At 46.0% G+C, this 23,000-nt stretch overlaps 3 protein-coding genes and 1 long non-coding RNA gene across 5 annotated transcripts in view; all 4 read left to right on the top strand.

Moving 5' to 3' along the window:
* cfl2 (cofilin 2 (muscle)) overlaps positions 1-448 on the top strand; it is a 3,016-nt gene extending 2,568 nt beyond the window's left edge. The window contains exon 4 of the mRNA XM_066694479.1: positions 1-448. This exon is cut by the window's left edge and continues 290 nt beyond it. The gene's annotated coding sequence lies outside the window, so the exon portion shown is untranslated.
* A 4,104-nt stretch (positions 449-4,552) lies between these two features.
* On the top strand, positions 4,553-12,617 carry snx6 (sorting nexin 6). Its single transcript, XM_066694123.1, has 14 exons — positions 4,553-4,634; positions 4,777-4,827; positions 6,367-6,471; positions 6,731-6,841; positions 8,107-8,228; positions 8,318-8,441; positions 9,047-9,142; positions 9,260-9,365; positions 10,104-10,179; positions 10,363-10,402; positions 10,715-10,801; positions 11,102-11,261; positions 11,608-11,693; positions 11,779-12,617. The coding sequence occupies exons 1-14, from the start codon at positions 4,629-4,631 to the stop codon at positions 11,830-11,832; spliced, it is 1,224 nt and encodes a 407-aa protein (XP_066550220.1). The 5' UTR covers positions 4,553-4,628; the 3' UTR covers positions 11,833-12,617.
* A 1,171-nt stretch (positions 12,618-13,788) lies between these two features.
* eapp (e2f-associated phosphoprotein) lies at positions 13,789-17,939 on the top strand. 2 transcript variants are annotated; one of them, XM_066694124.1, is made up of 6 exons: positions 13,789-14,033; positions 15,968-16,161; positions 16,457-16,585; positions 16,734-16,848; positions 17,071-17,199; positions 17,315-17,939. In XM_066694124.1, the coding sequence occupies exons 1-6, from the start codon at positions 13,945-13,947 to the stop codon at positions 17,589-17,591; spliced, it is 933 nt and encodes a 310-aa protein (XP_066550221.1). In that variant the 5' UTR covers positions 13,789-13,944; the 3' UTR covers positions 17,592-17,939. The 2 variants fall into 2 exon arrangements, with proteins under 2 accessions (XP_066550221.1, XP_066550222.1); XM_066694125.1 differs by having other exon boundaries at positions 13,790-14,033; positions 16,460-16,585.
* Positions 17,940-18,511: 572 nt separating this feature from the next.
* Positions 18,512-21,495, top strand: LOC136717067 (uncharacterized). Its single transcript, XR_010805184.1, has 2 exons — positions 18,512-18,871; positions 20,821-21,495. It is a non-coding gene; the product is annotated as an uncharacterized LOC136717067 (long non-coding RNA).
* The last annotated feature ends 1,505 nt before the right edge of the window (positions 21,496-23,000 follow it).

The raw sequence follows: 23,000 nt of genomic DNA, 5'->3' as shown, positions 1-23,000 counted from the left end.
TATCTAATCCTGGTAGATTAAATACACGTAGAACTTCGAGGAATGCGTAAACGTTGTACGTTTTGCCAAAAAAAAAAAAAGAACACCAGAGTCCGGCGTCGTACGCATTCCTCACGACAAAGTCCAGCGATGATTTACGTTGTGTAGCTTTAGCACAAAACCAGCGAGCTTTCGGCACGGCTGGACAATGCGTCCCACTGCTCGAGCGGGCGCCAGTGTCCGTGTTACCAAATTGCACTCGGTTGAGTATCCCTGAGGCGTGTGTTCTGTTGTAGCCCTCAGTACCCTGGGTTTTTGACATGGCAAAACACGTGTTACACTATGCATACAAACAAGCACTTTTTTTGTAATTATATTTTGTTCAGACACTTCAAAAACAAACAAAAAAGGAATGCCAATTGAGTTTCTGTATTTATGTCATCTACCAATTAAAGTACCTCAGTTTTCATTCCTGTTCTGCATCTTTTACAACCGAAGGGACGGCGAACGCGACCAGAGGCGAGAGAGCGGCTCGGTCACCCGCTGGTTGTCGCTCGAGTGTCCGTTGCTGGCTGAGATGAGGGGGCGGGGGGGGCGGATACCGCAGTTTTCAACACGCAAGGAAAAAAACACAATGTCATTGAAGATGACAGTGTCTGTATGAATGGATCCTGAAGTGGAGGGTTTTCTTTTGAGATCAGCGGAGTCGCCACGCTGCAATAAAACCTTGTGGCTGATGCTGGGGAGACGCCTTCTTCTTTGTGTTGAAGCGCTGTCCTTATCTCGGTCGAACAGGCCTTTACAGAGCTGTGTAGTCATGTTATTAATGATAACAACAACAAAAGAAGCGTTTTGGAAAGGGAAGGAAGCTGCCCTTTTTAAGGTTCTTCATGGCCCAGGAAATACAGAGTAGAAACACATTTAAAAATGAAATCTCGGCTCAGAGTGAAGACCTGGACTGTAGGAGTGAAGGTTGTGGGGTTTGAATGGTAGTCCTCTGTGTGTAAAGATGATCAGGAAATATCCCCAAGCTACCGAGAGCAGGACGCCACCGGTCCATTCTTCAATTTGCACTTGTTTTTGTCTTCCTGGTGACTAAATATTCAGATATTCCTAACCAGAAGGGATGGGATGGGAAGGGAAGGGAAGGAAATGAATGTAAAAAAGCTGACTGTCCGCTGCCTGGTTTTTGGTGAGTAAGATACTAGGCACCTCTGAAGATTTTATTTACTAAGAAAAACAATCCCATAAAAGGATAACAATTGTTAGTGTCAATTTTTTCGAATATATTGTCTATCTATTAAAAAAATGAGCGCAGTTCTATTCCTAAAAGTTTTAGCTGTAGTGGATACGCTTAAAAGAAAAGTGTGTGTGTGCTCGGATGTAGTGAGGACAATTCAGAGGCCTTTACACCTTTATTTAATGTCTTTACCGCGCTATTATAGCCCGGCACGGTTCTCCCGACCCCGTACTTATATTCGTCGATCAAACCCGAGTGACAGAGGTGTAACGGATTCAATAGCTTCTCGAGTTCTCCAGTCCCGGTGCCGAGGGTTTCTATGAAGCAGGCATGTCTTACATTAGAGCGAGAGTTGGGCCCGGGCCAGGGGCTGCTCTCCTTGTAGAGAATTTGATCCGCGGGGCTGTGAGCAATCCTCGGGCAGCCAGAGCTATTTATGGCAAACACATGCTTTTGTATCTTGTCACCGTTGTCCACAAATGGCAAAACTGGACATGATTCCAGCCCACTGCGAAAGGGAAGCCCCACATGGCAGCGCACTACAGCCGATACAAAGAATGTTTGTCTCTGTAAACTGAAGTAATGAGAACACTTAGGGAGTATAATTTGTCAGCTATAATGCGCACTCCTATAGATGTATATTTAAGGTAAACATACACATTATCTCAGTCTAGATGTATTGTTTCTCTATTGTTTTTTAATGAATTGAGTTTGAAATGTTCTCTGTGACTCCGAGGCAGTTTTGGGTGGTTCTCCAGTCAGGAGTTAAATGCCACAATCGCTTCTTTTCATTGTAAGACCTGTCGAACTCAATAGTTCAGTGTCTGACCTGCCTTGTGACTGGGAATCTTCCAGCGCTTTATTAGATTGACCCAACAGTGACAGCGGTCTTTCTCGCAGGAACATTAACGTATCCAATCCATTTCACCTCATACAGTCTGCATTTTCCCCAGAGGAACAAATATATATTTTTAAACATTTACCGCACTGGGGCTTTCAACAGTGGACTGAAGCGAAGGTTACAGCAGTCGCACACTTGTCTGAAAACTTCTCATTTAGTGTGAGTCATTTAGTCCTACCATAAAAAGTAGGACTGTCTCTTTAAAAAATAATTCTTAAAAATACCAAAAGAAATCAGTGTTGTGTGTCGGGAGAAGGGGAATGACAATTTTCTTGAGTCTATATGGGCTTCTGAGGTTCGCCCTAACCACTGTGACACAAAGCAGGCAACCACACAACAGCATAAGCACGAGTCCTGTTGTGATTATTGTTAAATAGAGGACTTTTAACTCTCTGTACTGAGCCCTGTGATGGCCCTAGTACTCCCAGGACAAGCTATTATTCATAGAAACTCAGTTGTGTGGCACAATAAACCGCAACAGTAGGTGCCATGAAGCTATCTAAGGAGTTTCAGAGTCTGCTGGTGTTTTGTGTTATTGTGCAGGATGGGTTGGCTTTGGTGTGAGGGTGCGCTACAAGTAAAACTGCTTGAGCAAAATGAATCCTGCAGTGTTGCGACACATAATGACATATGCCATTAGGTTCAGATACAAATTAGCTAACATTAGTCTGTAAATAACATGAGAAGTTACACAAGGGTGTTGGTTTACAATCCCGGTTGCTTCACACTGTTGGGAACAACGTGGCAGACGGGGACGCAATAGCTGTCTCTGTCCGGCCCACATAAATAAAAGTGTTTTGATGAGAACTGTGATTCAGTAAAAGGAGAGTCATCAGGACGGAAACTGATACGCCCGAGTGTCCTCGTTTCTTCAGCCCCGCACAGGCGACGGTAACTTCCCCCCCTGATGTTGTCCTGTAGTCTTTGTGAATGGGCAAGAGGTCGTGTCACCAGACACGGGTCACAAGCTGACCACCTGACACCCCAATGGACAAACACCCGCAATCCTGACATCTGCCAAGACCCCCGCTCGTCAGGCCAAACGCAAACCAAGACATAAATCAAGATTACTGGTGAAATGGTCACTAGCTAAAAACATATTTCACAAGTTTTAGTCCCAATTTACGCATCAGTGTCCTAGATGCCTCTGTTTGAGTACAATACAAATGAAGAATAGTTTTGTTTGAGACATTTTTTTAAATAAAACTCAACACGGTCCACCAGCTTAGACTTAAGCTGTTATCAAGGCCATCACTGGAAGGAACAGTTTAATTGGTGTGAAGATGCTGTAAATTATCAATAGGGTGAGGATACATTATTATACAGACATGTTCAAAGTCATGGATTTTGCTGTAACAGATGCATGATGTGGTCTATAAAATAAATGATCCTATGAGATTTATGACCACCATAAAACTGACCAGCCACACACTGTCCTACTGTGTTAATTGAGAACCTAAAACAGCGCACAAAAAACATGTCGTGAAAAGAGGTCTTATGTCCAAAAGTTGATTTGGGGAAAAGAAAGCACCATAGAGACATCTGCTGTGGGTGTTGTGTATTGCACCCGCCATGGTTTGCTTTTTTATTCAGCCTTGTTATTTTGCAAACGATCATTCCAATATATAACTTATCATTGCATGTGTAGATAGAGACCATAGTTCATCACTGGACACAATGCACACTAAATGAATGAAACCCACACCAGCTGTATTTTGGAAATGTTTGAACAGTAATAATATTGCACTGGTCCAGTGTCCTTCACATGCATTGCGGACTGTGAGTGAGTGTCATATTCATATAATCTATATACGCAATGCATGCAGTGATTGCTTCTCTTGTGTTTTTTAGTGGAAGATAAAGGGCGTGAGAAGTTGTATCCAAGGGTGTAAATAATTTATAGGGGATAGGGGGCGACAGCCGCTGTAATGACCCAATAAGGTCGCCCATGCCCTTCTCTGGCAGCGGCTCAGTTCTGCGCAGGTCTGCACAATCCCCAGCAGTGCGGACACCTGCGCAACACGGATGTAAATCTGCTGGACTGCGCAGCCCCGAAAAGCCTGCCTGGGCCCAGCGCAGACGCGGCGCGTAATGATGACGTCAGAACGCGTGTGTTTGTATGCTGGTCAGGTCGGTCTGGCGGTCCTGTGCATCCCAGTGTGCGGACACATGCCCAAAATAAATCACCGCACTCCTCAGGAATAAATGAATACGTGAAGATGCGTGTATGTGTTTTCTCTTCATAAAGGCTCGTCCTGGAGTCAGTCCCACTCTAGCACACCAGTGCGACTTTGAAGGATTGCAATGGTGCATCTGAATGTGTGATAGTGCACAGGTGTTTAAGATCAGATGCCACCCACACACAGCCCCGGCCCGCCCAGCCCAGCCCAGCCCCGGCCCGGCCTTGTTCGCAGCGCCGCCCCCGACGCGCCACCTCCTGCCGGCCGTGTGCGCGTCACGTCACCGCCGCGTCACCGCTCCGCCACAACTCCGCTCGCAGTCGCAGCCATGATGGTGAGTGTTTTGTCACCCGTCTCCTCCGGGTTTGCCTTTCTTCTCCTCCCCTGTCCCCTCGCCCGCAGCCCGCCGGTGCCGTGCCCCTGTCCCCGCCGCGCTTGCTCACGGCCCCCCGGGTCTGTCTCTCTGTCTCTTGCAGCAAGAAGGGTTGGACGACGGTCCCGATTTCCTCTCTGAAGAGGACAGAGGAGTAAGTTGTTTTTTTTCCCTGTATCATTTTTCCCCTCATTCCGCCTATTTAAAATCAAAACAGCTCCTCCCGTTTGTAAAGGGGGGCGCCATTGCATGCTTTTCAAATACAAACACGGAGAATACACCCTCACTGCGTGCATAATGACATGTATGTATGTATGTGTGTGTGTGTGTGTGTGTGCTTTGCGTGCGTCTCAGGTTTGCAGCCAGCCTGTCAGTGGGCACTTTGACTTCCTGCTCCCCAGCACAGACGTGTCTCTGATCAGGTCTGATGCACCTGTGCCCCCTCTGTGCCCCCTCTGTGCCCCCTCTGTGCCCTTGCTTTAATGCTGATCGTGTGTGCTCGCATTCCCCCCCCACTTCCTTCTCCCGTGTACCTGGAGGTCACGCATGAGTCCCGCCCCGCTGTCACGCATCACCTGAGCCTGAGTGGCAGCCCCCAGGGACGGGTATGCACTTGATTAAGAGTGAATTATAAACCTGCAGACCCATTAATGGTGCAGCCGGACAGAAATGCATTGCCGAGGTTGGTTTAGCTGGTGCTTACGTTATATTAGTGCTTCTGTCTAGGAGACCGAGATCGGGGATGTAAAGGCCGTGTGTCAGCAGGGGACCTGGAGGAAGAGTTTTAATAGTGAGGGGTGGCATGAAGAGAGAACTGGAGCGTTCAGGTTGTTGGCGTGTGATATTGCTAGGGCACTGTGGTCTGCAGGGAGGCCGTTGCGGACCCCCTAACGTCTCTGAAGTCGTTCAGTGCTGCTGCAAAGTCGGACCCTGCATACTCACAGATTCAGCCCTCATCCTCTGGCTTTCACATTAAACTGCCTCTCCCCAATCCGCCCTTTTCTGCTGTCGTCACCGTGCCCCAGCAAAACTTGCTTTTCCACAATAAATTGCTACCAAGGCTTAACTAAATAACCCCGTCTGAGCTCTTCATGGCATTAATCAAGAGCAGCCTTTGAAGACCAGAGAAGAGTGATGCGTTTATGCACCCCCCCCCACCACCTGAGCCTCTGTTTACACTCGGAGAAACTACAGTAACTCGGTTCCGCTGCGTTCTTCGGTTCCTCTTCTCGTCTTCTGAAAGCCAGTAGTGGCTCGCCCCGTCGGAAAGCCCCTGTGTGAGGCTTATCAAAGATGTCAGATTAATTTCTGCCAAACGCAAATCTCTGAGGCCGCCTTTCTTTTGCTGAGACAGGCAGGGGTCGTGGTGCATCGTTCAGTCCTGCAGAGCCTTGTGTGATACCTCAATATTCACTTGTATGTTTTAAAATTCGTGTTACAGAAGGGATGTAGTGAAACAGTAGTTGGTACAGCTGAGGAAAGTATCTTTATCTTCGGGCACCCTTGCTTTGGCGTACTTAAGTTTTAGTAGCCGTTGAATGTTTGAAAAGGACACTTAAAAAAATGAAATAATGCATTGTTCTTTACTTCCTCCCTCACTCCTAAGCCACAGAGTAATTCGTGACTGATCTATGGCCAATCCCAACTCTCACACCTGTGCAGCTAATTTCTTTAACTGATATTCCTGTTGCAGCCCAGGGCGGTTAACGTGGATCTCCAGACTGACGCGACGCTCCAGGTGGACATTTCCGATGCGCTCAGTGAAAGAGACAAAGTGAAATTTACTGTTCACACAAAGGTAGGTTCCCGCTCTCCTCCCTCTCTCCCTCTCTCCCTCGCTCTCTCGGGCCGGTATGTTCGCGCTCTTGAGAAGGAGCCGTGTAAACGTGACGCTGACCACGGCACAGAGAGCCTCCCCGACAAGCCCGCCCGACACCGAGTCCCAGAGTCCCGAGGGCAGCCGTCCGTGACGCTTACTACAGTAGTAACAGTTTAACAGCTTTTGTGTGAACTCTGGCCGGTGAATTCTTTTTTTTTTTCCTCCACCCGCACTTCAGAGCTCTTTACCAAACTTCAAGCAGAGCGAGTTCTCGGTGGTTCGGCAGCATGAGGAGTTCATCTGGCTGCACGACTCCTTCGTGGAGAACGAGGAATACGCCGGCTACATCGTGAGTACCGCGGTGGGGGGGGGGGGGGGGGGTTCTTGAACCTTAATGAGTTTCAGTTCTGCTTTCCTCCCTCTGTCTTCACTTTCGTCCAGCGTTGGATAGATCTGTGGATGTAAAAATGGAAATGCAAAACGGAAAGTTATAATTCTAATAATAGGACTAAGCAGCTCATATTCTTAATTGTAGCTTTTGTTTTTAGCTCTTGTAGGCGTCTTGGTGTAATCGATTTTAAGTATTGTAGATGATTTTGGAGCCTCAAAAATAGTAAGTCAATTGTGAAGGAACATGAATAATAGATGAGCTTTTAAAGGGTGGATGAGGCTGATGGTTTTTATATTTATTTGAGCATTAGAGGAGGTTAAGAAACCATGCAAATCACTGTCGAATGGTTTCTGTGAAGCTTGGTTCAGTTATTGTTTTTCTGTTCACATTTGTTTTGGATCATTACAGTACAAAGAGATGTCATTGTACCTTTTCTTGGTACTGATGTGTAACAATTCATTGTATTCATTTCGGCATATCTTAGATGGGCTGCAATACAAACAACGTGTGTTAAGATTGTTGGTATTTGGACAACAATTGCACATCATGTGCCACGATATGACCATTAACTACATTCCAGAATGACACTGTGGTCGTGTAAAAGTTGCTTTCAGAACACGTGTGATTTCTAAAAGTAGGTCACGGACGCCACATGTGATTGAGAACTATATATACTGGTCATTTTCTCAAATATGAATCTCTAATAACCCAAATCTGCTGGCTTTATTGCATCAGGCTTTCCCAGAAGTGAAAACTGATATGAGTAAGCAGGGCCGGGTAGAGTCGCGTCACATGAGGGATTTGTCTGATCACTTTGAAACGCGTGGTTTCCACTCTTTCACGTGCTGCAGTCATTACAACAGCTCTATTATATTTATCATCGTCAGTACCAGTTATGATTTCTAAGGAGACCCATTCAAAACTGCCTGCTTACTACGTGACTTACGAACATCACGTTCAAAGTGGGTGGAATCCACTGATTCGCAGTGGAATGGGGGCTTTGGTTTTCTTGCTGAGGAATTACCTTAATCACGCTCACATGTTGTCCCTTAACGGAGCGCAGAGAATGAATTCCAGCCCCAGTTTAGACTTGTGTTGATTGAAATGGTTTCCTTGAATCGGCCCTTGGATTTGGAGATGCACAACTGGTGACTTGATAACAGTGTTCCTTCATGCGTACGTTGTGTAGCATCACTCATTTCGAGCCTCTGTCCACCCAACAGATCCCCCCGGCTCCCCCGAGGCCGGACTTCGATGCGTCCAGAGAGAAGCTGCAGAAGCTGGGAGAAGGGGAAGGCTCGATGACCAAGGAGGAGTTCACCAAAATGAAACAGGAGCTAGAAGCGTGAGTCTCTCTGTGTCTCTGGCTCTCTGTCTGAATGTTTTTAGATATCTGTGCAATATTAAACCAGCGACTGTTCTCGTTTGCCCCAGGGAATACTTGGCCATCTTCAAGAAGACGGTTGCGATGCACGAAGTCTTCCTGTGCCGAGTGGCGGCTCATCCGGTCTTGAGGAAGGACTTGAACTTCCACGTGTTTCTAGAATATAACCAGGATGTGAGTCAAACCGCACTCTCGATGGAGCCTTGATTCGATAGTTCATAGCTGTGCAGATCATAAACCTAGATTGGGACGCGTCTGTTAATCCGTTATGGCCGACACGTATGTTTATTGTCAGGGTGCGAGTGTGGGTTTCCAGGTAGAAGCTGCAACCCCTGTCCTCTCTGACGCAGATCGTATATCCAGAGACGCATTGTTGTCCCGGATGATTACTGGTATCGGTGACGCAGAATAGAGAGGCTTCTGTTTGCTTGAGATAATCATCTTCCACCGTCCATATGAGAGCATTGTTTTGCCTCTTGCTGTGCTTCATTTGGGTGCCAGACGGACGGTGCTTTTACGAGAGGGTTATGAGTTCGATTTCATTAATTGCAAGCGTGTGATGTGTTTTAGCCATTTGAACCCATTACAATCACAGAGGAGCGTCTCACAAGACTCGCCGTTCCGGTCTTCCCTCTTAATCAAAGCTTTGCCGATTGAGTTAAGCACCGCAATTCAGGGCGAAATGAGGTCCTAAAGCGTGCCGTCTCTCTTTGATCCCGGCCGGTTTTGATTGGCTCCTGTGGTGTCCCACGCTGACCTCTTCGTTTTATCCCACTCAGCTGAGCGTCCGAGGCAAAAACAAGAAGGAGAAGCTGGAGGACTTCTTTAAAAACGTGGTGAAGTCTGCGGACGGGGTGCTGGTGGCCGGAGTGAAGGTGAGTCTGGAGAGAGGGGCGGTCCGAGGGACAGGCCTTCTTCACTAGTCCCATCGTCGGCGTCCGGTGTTCACGTGCTCCCGTGATTCTGAACGCGCTTTATTATCCGTGTTGCAGGACGTAGACGACTTCTTCGAGCATGAGAAGACCTTCCTCTTAGAGTACCACAACCGGGTGAAAGACGCCTCGGCCAAGTCCGACAGGATGATCCGCTCTCACAAAAGTAAGTTTTCTCCCGCGTGTCGTCTTGAAAGGGACGCCCCTCGCTTCCCGACGGGATCCCGGCGGTCACGCGTGTCCGTGTACTGTGTGTTGACGGTGTCAGGTTGGTCACACGTTGTGCGGGGAGGAGACTAGCCGATCGTATTGTTTTAATATATAGTATCATGTTAATCTGCGTGGAAATATCTCTGTCATGTGCTTTGTATTGTACTTAGATTTTTTTGTTTTTTTACATTGTCTTGCTGACAAATATGGACGTGGGTAAGTTATGGTTTTTAAAATAGCTTATATCCTCATCAATGGCAAACTGTTTGCAACCAAAAGCTTCTCCTCAAAGTTGTATTTTGATAATTACTGCCTTCCTGTTAGTGTCCTGCAGCCTTTTTTAGACCTGGCCCGTATTTACAGCGTAGAGCAGAAGTGAATAAACGATGCATGTACAGTCCTCTGATAGTCTGTATTTGATTTCCACAGGATCAAACATGATACTATATATTAGAAAAAGCTACCTCTAATTATCTGGAATGTACGAATGATCTAGAGTTTCAGATCACGGTTCTGACTGCGGTCTGGGATGTGTAGCGCTGGCCTAGAGGAACCCTGACGCTATTTTAAACACCACAACCAGATAAAAAACGCTTAGGGGGTTAACGGCAAGACCACCGCTGCTGTGGGTGCTGGGTGGTCTTCCCCATCGCCCGCCCGCCCGTCACACGTCCCCGTCCTCTCTGTCCCTCAGGTGCCGCAGACGACGTCAACAGAATCGCCTCCACGCTTTACACGCTAGGAACCCAAGACTCGACGGATGTGTGCAAGTATGTGTCAATAGACATCCGGGGGAACGTTTCCTTGTATTGCGTTCCAGCGCCGTGCCCTCGTGGGGGTTAGAGACTCTCCTGTGTCTTATTGCTCATCAACATGCGCCTCGGTTTCCAATGTTGACTATAGCACCTGCAGGAAGTTCAAGTATAACGGCAACTTTCCACTTTCTTTCGCAGGTTTTTCCTAAAAGTTTCAGAGTTATTTGAAAAAACACGGGTGAGTTATTTTTCTAAGTTTGTCCTTTCTGTGTCCCGTACTCGACAGCTGAGTTTTGATAAATTGAGCTGACTCTGATCGTAGGACAGAATTAGTCTGGAAGGAGTCGCACTCGGATCTTATTTCAGAAAGACGGAGGATTAAACGCTTATTTATTTACGGTAAAATTGAAGTGTGGGAAATTTCACAATGCTCGTTTAACATAAAAGTGTTATTAAATCATAATTATTGAAGTGAAGCAGTTTGCATCTTGTTTACATCCTGTTTGAATTTTAAGCATTCGTTAACTGGCAAACATGTCATTATTTGCAGAAAATAGAAGCGCGTGTGGCTGCAGACGAGGACCTGAAACTTGCCGATTTGCTGAAGTATTACCTCAGGGAATCGCAAGCTGCCAAGGTACGCACGCTCGCCATCTATCACTATAACTGAAGACACGGCACAACAATAACAAAGACACAACTCTTTCATACACCGTACACTTTGTCAACGCCCCTGTCACTGCGCTACTGAAATGAACTCCTTTTGAATAAACTAATCCGGCCCTCCTGCCAGTATGATCCTCCGCTGTTGGCGGCGATGGTTGCGGTTTTGCTTCATTCCTTCCTGCATTGTTAAAGATCTTTAGCTGTGTAGCGTTTGCACTTGTGGGTGAGACGGTGTGAACGTCCGTGTGATCTGGGCGTGTTGTCTGCACAGGATCTGCTGTACAGACGGGGCCGGGCGCTGGTCGATTACGAGAACGCGAACAAGGCGCTGGACAAAGCGAGAGCCAAAAACAGGGACGTCCTGCAGGCGGAGACCAGCCAGCAGGTCTGCTGTCAGAAGTTCGAGAAGATCTCAGAATCTGCTAAACAAGGTACATCCTTCCCCCACTTCCCTGTGTTTCCCCATCATGCTCGTCTGGTCTCCACAGTCTGTTTTTGAATGTTCCCAAATTGTCTCTTCAGCCACATCGCTGGGGAGTTTGTTCAGATTGTGACGCCTCTCTGTGTGAAGAAGTGTCTCCTGTTTTCTGTCTTGAATGCCTTGAAGCCCAATTTCCATTTGTGTCCCCGGGTGCGTGTGTCCCTGCTGATCTGGAAAAGCTCCTCTGGTTTGATGTGGTCGATGCCCTTCATGATTTTGAAGACTTGAATCAAGACCCCACGTAGTCTCCTCTGTTCCAGGGTGAAAAGGTGATACCTTGTGCTCTTCAATTGCAGAACTTATAGACTTTAAGACGCGACGGGTGGCTGCCTTCAGGAAGAACCTGGTAGAACTGGCTGAACTGGAGCTGAAGCACTCCAAGGTAATCTCTCCATCCATCTCTTTATATAAATCATTATCCATAACCTGCTGTTGGGCGGTGACTGCATTTCTCTTCCGTGTTTCAGGGCAATTTACAGCTGTTGCAGAGCTGCCTCGGGGTGCTGAAAGGAGAGACATAAGCGCGCCGTGGCTGGACACCGCAAAGGGCTTCACCCAACTGGTCTCACCCTGGTTCGAGAGATGGAGCGTGTTCATAGATCTCTTATCTACCGAATGCTGCACATGCATCACAAGCTGAGACGCCTTGTTCCCTCTCATCACCGAAAACAGGAGGATTTTCTCTGCTGTGGATAGCATACCCGAAGTCAAAAGACCGCACAGCACAAGTATATCTTTATTTAATCACCTAGACTTTTAATTGTTAACAATCGAATATTGTTTTTGTGGAATTCACAGTATAAATATCACGCGCCATCCATGTCAGATTTCGCTTAGTGTTACCTACAGAGGCCAATATAGGGTCAGTAATCTTTTGTGATGCTGCTCAGTTACATTGTTCCAGTTGAGCTGATTGTTACGATTATTAAAGTGTATTGTCACTAAAAGCCTTGTACATGTTGTATTAGTTTACTATACTGCTAATGAACATCTTAATCGGATTATTAGTCTCTTGATTTTTATTTTTAATATGAATCGGTCCTTTCATAAATCTTGGGGGTACAACTTATGTAATTTCTTTTTCATTTCAGAGCGAGCAAATTCTTCAGTATGTTTGCCTTAAAATGTAGACTAATCCTAATAATTATTGTAAAAATAAAACGCTAAATTGGTGATTTTTTTTTCTGTTTTACGTGCACTGTATATGAATGTTTTCACACTTCTGTGACCAAAGCTGCCATTGACGGAAATGGAGGAATGCCGAGTTTATTAATAACGATAATAAACTGTACACGTTACTGTGGAACCAGCCTGTACAGTTTTTGTGTTTAGATATCTCGATCTTTGACACTTTAGTCACGTGGAAGGACATGGTGTACTGCTTATGCGCCACCCCACTGCACAAAATGAAGTCCTATTGTGTATCTGTAAAAGAAGACGGGACAGAAAAAGAAACGGATGAAGTCTGATTTATTTTCCATCGGAGATCAACTCGCTCTGCTTGAGTGACACGACACACTTCCCTGCGTCTAGAGAGAAAGCTAGTTCGTGGTTTTGGATTGTGTTACTGCATGTGTATTAAATACCATTTCCTGTTTCAGACTCGGGTCTTTATCTCCCTGAACTTAAAATAGAAGATCTTGCTTTTACTGCCTCTACAATGTTTTGAGACGCTTTATGCTCATATACCTATAACACTTTTTAGTCATGCACAATTTTCAGTAACACGTTTTTAATTGACACAGTACCAAATCATTTTTGTGGTTCAGTTTTGTTCCAGTTCGAACATTTCTGTGACAGTTCAGGCTCTGTGTGGCAGCTGGTGTTGGTTCAGGCGGACGGATAAAGGCTTGTCTGCATTCCTAACAGCCTTTCATTCGGAGGTACAGAGTTGTCTTCCTGAAAAGATACGCTGTTCAAATTCTTTGTGGACGGTTCCCTGATATGAACACACAATAAGGTTACCACTGCACTCGGGTATGTAGCCGTGTTCCCCAACACAGGTTTTGCCAACAGTAGGTCTTGCACTCATCGTGACAGGAGGCCTGGAGTCACTGTTAAACATGGGACATTTAGGATCACTAAACTGTTAACCCCACACTAGGCGTAGTTTTGTGTACTTATTAATGGGAACCCTACTCAGTTTCCTTCTCCTAGTCTTAAGCATAGCTGGGGTAAGGGCAGGGTTAGAATTAAGGTAAATGGTCAGTGGAACTACCATTAAATTGGTTAGAATTACAATTAAAAAATAATAATGTAATGATTATGAAAGATGTGTTCATTGCATAAGACTCATTCTGCTACTTCAAATTAAAGCAATATGATGTTATTTATTTACTTTTTTCAGTGAACTAGAGAGTCTTGTTATGAGATAATCCTTAAATATAGGGATCGTAATTATAACTTGTATAATTGTCATTGTCTAGGCTCTTCGGGTGTTACCAGCCGCGGTCCCCCCGGCCCGCTTGAAGGCGGAACTATTCCTCCCGGGTCGCCGCTGCCGGGGGAGGGAAAGGGCGTCGGACCTCATGCTGTGTAACGCGGACGTATTTATTTTTCCACGTCCATAGCAAGTCAATGGTGTCCAGAACACGTCGGCCGTGCATTGAAAACATCACGTTTTTACATCCAACATGAATCTTCCTCACAAAATGAACCCGAGCGAAGACTACGACTCGTACGCCATCGAGGAGCCGAGCGACGAGGAGGGAGCCGGGAGCAGGTAGAGCCGAGCGACGTAAACACACTGGCTGGTGCTATATCTGTTTAAAGTTGATTTATTGTCTTCTTCTCGGGAAGCATTTTGCACACATGTATTGTATTGTATTGGTCTAGACCAGGGGTTGGTCCTGGAGCGGCCCCTACTCTCTCAATTACTTAATTGAACCTTAATTGAAGAAACAATCTTGACGTTTTAAATTGTCATAAAAGAGTTGGTTCTTTAATAAGTTCTCTATACAATTCTATACTTAACCCCCCCCTGTCTGAGAAAATGAATAGACTCTGATTTAGTACATTATTTGTCCACTTGAGTAACTCGCACCTATTACACTGAGTGCCAGTAAGAACCAATGACAGCACTGTGTGTGTATGTGTGTGTATGTATGTATGTGTGTGTATGTGTGTGTATGTGTGTGTATGTATGTATGTATGTGTGTGTATGTGTATGTATGCATGTATGTATGTGTATATGTGTCTGTGTGTATGTATGTGTATGTATGTATGTATGTGTATATGTGTCTGTGTGTGTGTGCATGTATGTATGTATGTATGTATGTATATGTATGTGTGTGTGTATGTATGTATGTATGTATATACACTCACCTAAAGGATTATTAGGAACACCTGTTCAATTTCTCATGAATGCAATTATCTAACCAACCAATCACATGGCAGTTGCTTCAGTGCATTTAGGTGTGTGGTCCTGGTCAAGACAATCTCCTGAACTCCAAACTGAATGTCTGAATGGGAAAGAAAGGTGATTTAAGCAATTTTGAGCGTGGCATGGTTGTTGGTGCCAGACGGGCCGGTCTGAGTATTTCACAATCTGCTCAGTTACTGGGATTTTCACGCACAACCATTTCTAGGGTTTACAAAGAATGGTGTGAAAAGGGAAAAACATCCAGTATGCGGCAGTCCTGTGGGCGAAAATGCCTTGTTGATGCTAGAGGTCAGAGGAGAATGGGCCGACTGATTCAAGCTGATAGAAGAGCAACTTTGACTGAAATAACCACTCGTTACAACCGAGGAATGCAGCAAAGCATTTGTGAAGCCACAACACGTACAACCTTGAGGCGGATGGGCTACAACAGCAGAAGACCCCACCGGGTACCACTCATCTCCACTACAAATAGGAAAAAGAGGCTACAATTTGCACAAGCTCACCAAAATTGGACAGTTGAAGACTGGAAAAATGTTGCCTGGTCTGATGAGTCTTGATTTCTGTTGAGACATTCAGATGGTAGAGTCAGAATTTGGCGTAAACAGAATGAGAACATGGATCCATCATGCCTTGTTACCACTGTGCAGGCTGGTGGTGGTGGTGTAATGGTGTGGGGGATGTTTTCTTGGCACACTTTAGGCCCCTTAGTGCCAATTGGGCATCGTTTAAATGCCACGGCCTACCTGAGCATTGTTTCTGACCATGTCCATCCCTTTATGACCACCATGTAGCCATCCTCTGATGGCTACTTCCAGCAGGATAATGCACCATGTCACAAAGGTCCAATCATTTCAAATTGGTTTCTTGAACATGACAATGAGTTCACTGTACTAAACTGGCCCCCACAGTCACCAGATCTCAACCCAATAGAGCATCTTTGGGATGTGGTGGAACGGGAGCTTCGTGCCCTGGATGTGCATCCCACAAATCTCCATCAACTGCAAGATGCTATCCTATCAATATGGGCCAACATTTCTAAAGAATGCTTTCAGCACCTTGTTGAATCAATGCCACGTAGAATTAAGGCAGTTCTGAAGGCGAAAGGGGGTCAAACACAGTATTAGTATGGTGTTCCTAATAATCCTTTAGGTGAGTGTATGTGTGTGTGTGTGTGTATATGTATGTCTGTGAGTGTGTGTGTGTCTATGTATGTCTGTGTTTGTGTGAGTGTGTGTGTGTGTATTATATCTTGTGATCTGTGATTGTGTACTCAGCTCGGAGGATGAGGTGGACGTGCTCCTCCACGGCACGCCGGAGCAGAAGCGCAAGCTCCTGCGGGAGTATCTGACCGGGGAGAGCGAGTCCTCCAGCGAGGACGAGTTCGAGAAGGAGATGGAGGCTGAGCTCAGCTCCACCATCAAGTCCATGGAGTGCAGCTGGACGGCGCCGGGGGCCACAGCCACAGCAGGTGTGTGTGTCTCCTACCCTGTCCAACCACTAACGGGGTGTCCATGAATAGTTTAGGGGGCTGTACTTCTGTGGCAGATGGAGGGAGTCCCCCCTACCCATCATGCAGTGTAAATTGAAATTATAGGTAGATGGTTGGGTTTGTGTTCTTGTGGGCGTGTAAATGTAACTAATCTATAGAAATGGTGATATTATTACCCTTCCTGCTTACAGCCAGCGTTGGCCGTGATCCGGGTTGGTGGCTGTGGTGCAGAGCTCTGGTGCCACAGGTTCTGATGGTCCGGTTTCTCTTCCAGCAGCCGGGGAGCCGTCGGGCAGCGCGCCGCAGAACCCCGAGGGTAGCGCCAGCGCCGGGCCCGCCACGATTCCCGAGTGCTACGATGACATTTACTTCGATTCGGACTCTGAAGATGACGAGAAGCACGGTGAGTGAGGACGGTACAGAAACGGGCTTGGAAAGTGATGCTGTCGTCCTGCTCTTTCAGGAAAATGAAGTGTTTGGACCCGGTAATGTTCTTGTGTTTGACCATGTCGTTATTTACCGTGGGGGTAACTGTGGTCCCGATCCGACAGGCGATCTGCAGGGCAGGAAGAAGAAGTCCCGCCGGGTGCTGACGAACGACGAGCTGCTGTATGACCCGGACGAGGACGACCGGGACCAGGCGTGGGTGGACGCCCTGAGGAGCGGGTAAGAAGACGACGGGCTGGGAGAGGTGGCTGCCCTTCTGTATGTGTGGGTCTCACAGACCCCAAGACAGCAGTTTATCTGGTTAGAAGAAGACGGGGGCAGGCCTTCGTCTGGGACTGGATTCATTTGAATTAATTTAATTTGAGTTTACTGTCATTTTTGAAGTTGTTTCTATGTTAATAACTCTTTGAATATTCTCATTAATCCGTGTGTGTTGATTAGGTACAGGAGGCAGAGGAAGCCACAGCCCGGCGCCGCTGGGAAGACACCGAAATCGCAGCCGCTCCCGAGCAGCGACGCCGTGCTCAACTGTCCGGCCTGCATGACCACGCTGTGCATGGACTGCCAGAGGTGAGATCTCTCTCTCTCTCTCTAATCTCTCCCCCTCTCTTGAAGCGCATCGGGGCGCAGAACTCAAAGCACAGTCACGCAGACTAACCCCACCTCTTGTATCTGATATCCTCAGGCATGAGAAATACAGAACTCAGTATCGCGCCATGTTTGTGATGAACTGCACGGTCGACAAAGAGGAAGTCCTGAAATACAAAGTGCCGTCGGACGCCGGGAGGAGGAACCGACGCAAGAAGCACAAGCCGAGTCCCGAAGCGGCCGCCGACGGCCCCCAGGCGGACCCGGGCGAGACCTTCCACCCGGTGAAGTGTACCGAGTGCTCGACGGAGGTGGCCGTGTACGACAAGGACGAGGTCTATCACTTCTTCAACATCCTGGCCAGCTACAGCTAGAGTGTTTTTTTTCACTCTTATTTAATTGTATATTTTTAAAAATCGTTTGAAAAAGGTTTTCATCTCGCAATCGCCTGGTTGATCGCTGTTGAAAACACGGGCGTTCTTGTACATTTGTTTTAATTACAGTGCAGCCACAGCGTGTGTGTCCTTCTATAAGCCGCGGCTGCGATGCTTTCAATATGTGCTTAAGCATAAAAATGCGTCTGCCATAAGCATCTCTATACTTTACAGCTCACGGACGACGGGAGTCTGACCATTTGTATTTTTGGTTGTTATCAGAAATTTGCAAACCTTGTAATTCCATAGTGTCAAATAACAGCTGTATTAAAAGTGAGATGACCGGAAGCCAACTGTCCCACTCTCTAGTCTTTTATCCTAATTAAATTCACAGAAATTGCTAATAATTGTTGTCTTTGCAATAATTTCACAGGTTCAACCATCAACAATACTCTCTCGATTTAAATCGATATCTGCAGATGTTTACATTAAGTTTAGTTTACAGCTCTGGAAAAAATTAAGAGACTACTCCTAGTTCAGAGTGTTTTTTCCAGATCTGTATAATTAACAATAACACTGTTTCATTTATGAACATATTTTGATATTACACTTCAACTAGAGTATGGATACATTTGGAGGCTACTATATGTATATTAAGTTTTTATTTATTCTTAAAACTAAAAGGTGTGTGTTTGTTCAAGCATGGTTTATCATTTAATATCGTATTCATCTTTTACAACGGGGGTGTCAGACTAAAGCTCTTGGCTACTTAATTGATCTAATTAAATGATTAAATGGTTGAATGAACTGAACGCTTCTCTACCAGAATGTTCTGTGGGTTTGTGATTTGGGTAATTAATGCAGAAAATAAAATATTACAGTTTTACATAAGCCTAGATGAGTAAATCATGACCAATTAAGTAATTGGGAACTTCTGTTGGATCTCAAACCGCCAACTGTTTACTATGTATTCTATACTTCGTACTTGCAGAGCAGTGATTGTATTATCACTCAAGATGGCCGCCGAACCAACAGTAGAGCTTCCGCTACGTCATGGGCGTGAACAGGAAATGACTTACCTACGGGTAGGCGGAGGGCGTTCATTAAATACGTCAGTGTAGGCGGTTCCTGGAGGCCCGGCGGAGGGAGACCCAGACACGGGGAGAGGAGGATGATCATGGCGCTGAGCAACGCCTGGAAGCAGATGTCGTGGCTGTACTACCAGTACCTGCTGGTCACCGCGCTGTACATGCTGGAGCCCTGGGAGCGGACCGTGTTCAGTATCCTTTTTTCGGAGGACAGACAGTGATGTAAACAGTGACGGGGAGAGAGAGGGTGCTGCGCCCTCGGGTGTGGTTCGGTCACTTCGCCATCCCCCCGGCCGTGGGTCGTGTCTGGGTACGGTGCCACGTCGGGGGCTGTGAGGAAGAGGGTGGTCTGGCGCAGTTGGGAGTTGGGGGAGAGGAGGCGAAGCTCAACAGTTGGTTGGGGAGTGTAATCGCGTTTGTGTGGCGCAAGTCTGCGTGAGTCTGCGCTGCTCCACCAATGGGGGCGGTGGGATTCCGCAGAGCTACGCAGAACGGGGGGAATCTGCGCAACAAGAACGCGACCGACGCAGATTCCCCCAGTTCTGCGCAGCTCTGCACCTTGGAACCAATCACATTGCAGGAACAGTTCACTGCCACGAAATCTGCGCCGCGTTATGTAGGTCAGATGAGACCTTTAATTAACCCAGGCTTGGTTATCGATCCCTTCAGGACCTCCACCCACTCTGTTACACACCTTGGCGGTGGTTAATTGGTTACTGATTAGGCAGAGGAAGAGGCAGCAGCTGCTGTGGGTTTGATCTTGACACTAATTCACCTCTGAGCTGCTGCGCAACTTTCATAACTTCTGTGCAATAATGCGAGGCAGAGTCCTCCAGTGACTCCCTATCAATGCTCTGTCTTTTTTCCTGTTGCGTTTAAGAGACTCTATTTTGGTTATTTTCTTGATTTTTGAATACTCCCCTGCTGAAGTGCTATATACGCTCAAACTGTTCCTCTGTGGTTTATTGAAAACACAATTTGTTAATCTGTACAATGGCGGATTAAAAAAACATTAAGATGCAAATACATGTGTATATCAATTACATATTACTGATGGACAATATGCCTTGGTTCCTATGTAACTAGGACGCATTTCACGGTTTACTGGAACTAAACGTGAGGAAGAGTTTTAATTTGTTTCCTGACAAGGTTACAGGAATGAGGAAGCTGTTGCTATAGTTATATTTGAGACATTGGTTCAGAGTGAATAAATAAGGAGTTTGCCGTCATTAGGTTGAATTATGTTGTTCCTTCCTTACACTGAGCCCTTTACATTTCAAAATAGTAGAACGCACAGCTCAGCTTTATTTGAGCTCTCATTCAGGTATATGAATCAAATGTAAAAGCTAAGCTTTAACAGGGTTACGTAAATAAGCTGTGAAAACGCAGGGCATTACATTAAGAGGTGCAGCTTCCTGGCTGCGGAGGAAGTACGTTGGCGTCTAGATTCTCTCCACCACGATCCTCTACGACGCAGATGAAGAGGTTTCTTGGCCTGGTGTGTTTCCTCGCTGGTATCCAGTGCCTGTTGAACAGCGCCGCTGCAGTGCTCCGAGTGCTAAAGGCCAACATTAAATCTGTGCCTGGCTAAAAACCACACCAAACTGGAAACGATCGCCTGCTTCTGGAGTGTCCAGCTGAACCGCACTCTGGGTCAGGAGCCAGACTGTGGTGCAGCAGTGAATTCACAGCCATTTCTGTCAAGGGCGTCCAGATGTCGAGAGAACGGTTTGTTTGTGAGGTGGTGGTGAATGACGGATGATGAACCCACACTCCTCTCTGCCCACTGTACATCTAGTGTGCAAACTCACCCCGGCGCTTGGGTGTCGTTGAAGTGTTAGTGCTCAGTGATGTGTAAACCAGTTCAGTGTTGCTCTTTTATACTCAGCGCTTTACTTTATTCTTTACCTCTTTCATTTGTCACCATCAGCAAACATTAATCGCAAATATCTGCTCCGAATGAGTCACATCCACCATTTTCATTGTAACTTTTACTTTTTGAAAAAAACAAACTTCCAGTATCCAATTTGTTTTAGTGCCGTATTCATCCCTCTAGTGGGACGGCTGGGCAGGGGATGGGGGCGGTGGTCGTGGTTGGGAATAAACAAAATGGCTCCGGTTTCCTTCACTTCCTCGTCCAGACTCCTGCCTGGTCTCAGTGGCAGGAATGGCGGTCTACACCGGTTACGTTTTCATGCCCCAACACATCATGGCCATCCTGCACTACTTCGAGGTCGTACAGTGACACAGGAGCGGTCCTCGACTGGGACCGTGAGAGGGATGGACTGGGTGACGATGAGAGAGAGGGACGGACGGATGGATGGACGGACGGACATTTATTTTATTTTTCTCCTGGATTATTTATTCTGTTGCTCTGTGTGCAGAACTACTGTGGAGGGACTGAGAAGGAGGGGAGGTCGATGGAGGTTCCTATTTATTGAAGAACTGTCCCGTTGAATTCATTCGAGTTGCTATTGTACAGCAGTGGGGGTTGCTGTGGCTTTTATTTCATCGTCCCTGTGGCCCGTACGCACTGATGTCAGTGTTCAAACAAGTTTTCGCATCAGAGATTTTGTAGTGATTGTACCTACATTCCTACCTTTATAACTTTCCAAGACTTGTCTTAATGGTTTGAGAGTTTTCTTTTTGTAGCCGTTTGTTGGTCAAATGATCAGATGTATAATTTTTCTGGAGGCATCAATAGAGCATTTTGTACTTTAAAAAAAAAATCAAGGTCCTTTCATGTAGACTGACCAAAGAACCTATTTTTGTGTGTTTTTAATGTAATAAACATGTTTATTTGTAATATGTATAAACTGAGCGTCTCGGTTATATTTTTATGCAACTGACATTTCTGAAAATATATTGCTTGAACAAGACTGTTATGCTCGTCTGTGTAGGGATACCGAGGAGTTGGTATTCAAAGTGAATGTAGTGCTGTAGAGTTCTCATTTCTCTTCACACTTTGTACAGTAAGCGACGCACACCTGATTCACAGAGTGCTAATTATTAGAGCTTAATCCAGTGACATTAGGATGATTGCCTGGAGCGTTCAGACCGAAACTTAGGGACAATAAATATTGCGGTTTCTGTGACAGAGCTGAAACATGTCCCGACGCCCCTTTAGCCTGTGAGGTCTGTTACTATAGAAGCTGTTTGCATTTCTGTGATTGTTTGTAATGTTAGCAGAGTGGAAGATAAGGGCAGAGCAAATAAAAACCTTCCTGTAAATGCCACTTCCCCAGCCACGGCACCAGAGACTTCTAAACTGTCATCAATGCATATCCCTTTTTAGGTGCTGGTTTGAAATTCCCCTAAAGCCCTGTTACTCCCTTAAAGCCATTATTTTCACTATTCATTTACTTTCCAAGTAAAAATGAATATGAATATCTCCGGATTTTGGTATTTCTTATCTTGAGATCTTTTTTAATTTACTTACGACCTGAACAAGTTCACACAGAACTGTCCGTAAGACAAACTGTGTTTTTCCGTGAAAGGCAAAGGGAAAGTACTTACGGATAAACCAATTCTTTGCAGAGATCACTCTTAAAACACAGATCAGATGAACTCGGAGAGACGAGTTTCCTGCATGTCAGAGATGTCTCGAGTGTGGGAAAGGGGATCAGTACTAGGGCCTGTGCTTTTTCTAATCTATATTAATGATCTGGACTCTGGGATAGTTAGCAAACTTGTCAAATTTATGTCAAATGATACTAAAATAGGCGGCTCAGCAGATACAATCTCAGCAGCTCAGGCTATTCAAAGGGACTCGGATAATATTCAGTTGTGGGCGACACCTGGCAGATGAAATTCAATGTGGACAAGTGCAAGGTAATACATGCAGGTAACAAAAATGTCCACTATAATTACACTATGAGAGGAACAGAACTAGATGAAGTAACGCATGAGAAAGACCTAGGAGTCTATGTGGACTCCTCACTTTCTCCATCCAAACAATGTGGGGAAGCAATAAAAAAGGCAAACACAATGCTAGGGTATATTGTCAAAAGTGTAGAATTGAGAACAAGGGCAGTGATGTCCAGACTGTACAATGCGCTAGTTAGAGCTCATCTGGATACTGTGTGCAGTTCTGGGCTCCACACTTCAAGAAAGATATCGCTGCTCTAGAGGCAGTTCAGAGGAGAGCAACCAGACTTATTCCAGGTCTGAAGGGAAAGTCCTACTGAGAGACTGAGGACCTGAACCTTTCCACCCTGGAACAGAGGAGACTACCTGGGGACTTGATCCAAGTCTTCAAAATCATTAAAGGCATCGACCACATCAAACCAGAGGAGCTTTTCCAGATCAGCAGGGACACACG

This window comes from Amia ocellicauda, chromosome 21, assembly GCF_036373705.1.
Source record: "Amia ocellicauda isolate fAmiCal2 chromosome 21, fAmiCal2.hap1, whole genome shotgun sequence".
Taxonomy (NCBI): Eukaryota; Metazoa; Chordata; class Actinopteri; order Amiiformes; family Amiidae; genus Amia; species Amia ocellicauda.
The sequence above is the reverse complement of the archived record's forward strand: the minus strand, read 5'-3'. Positions and strand labels throughout refer to the sequence as shown.

Excerpts from the sequence above, each read along its gene's own strand:
- snx6 (XM_066694123.1), top strand. Across the intron at positions 4,828-6,366 it reads TCTCTGAAGAGGACAGAGGA|CCCAGGGCGGTTAACGTGGA; the intron begins GTAAGTTGTTTT and ends TTCCTGTTGCAG. Across the intron at positions 8,229-8,317 it reads ATGAAACAGGAGCTAGAAGC|GGAATACTTGGCCATCTTCA; the intron begins GTGAGTCTCTCT and ends CGTTTGCCCCAG.
- eapp (XM_066694124.1), top strand. The coding sequence starts at position 13,945 with ATGAATCTTCCTCACAAAATGAACCCGAGCGAAGACTACGACTCGTAC. Across the intron at positions 16,586-16,733 it reads TGAAGATGACGAGAAGCACG|GCGATCTGCAGGGCAGGAAG; the intron begins GTGAGTGAGGAC and ends CCGATCCGACAG. Across the intron at positions 17,200-17,314 it reads CTGTGCATGGACTGCCAGAG|GCATGAGAAATACAGAACTC; the intron begins GTGAGATCTCTC and ends TGATATCCTCAG.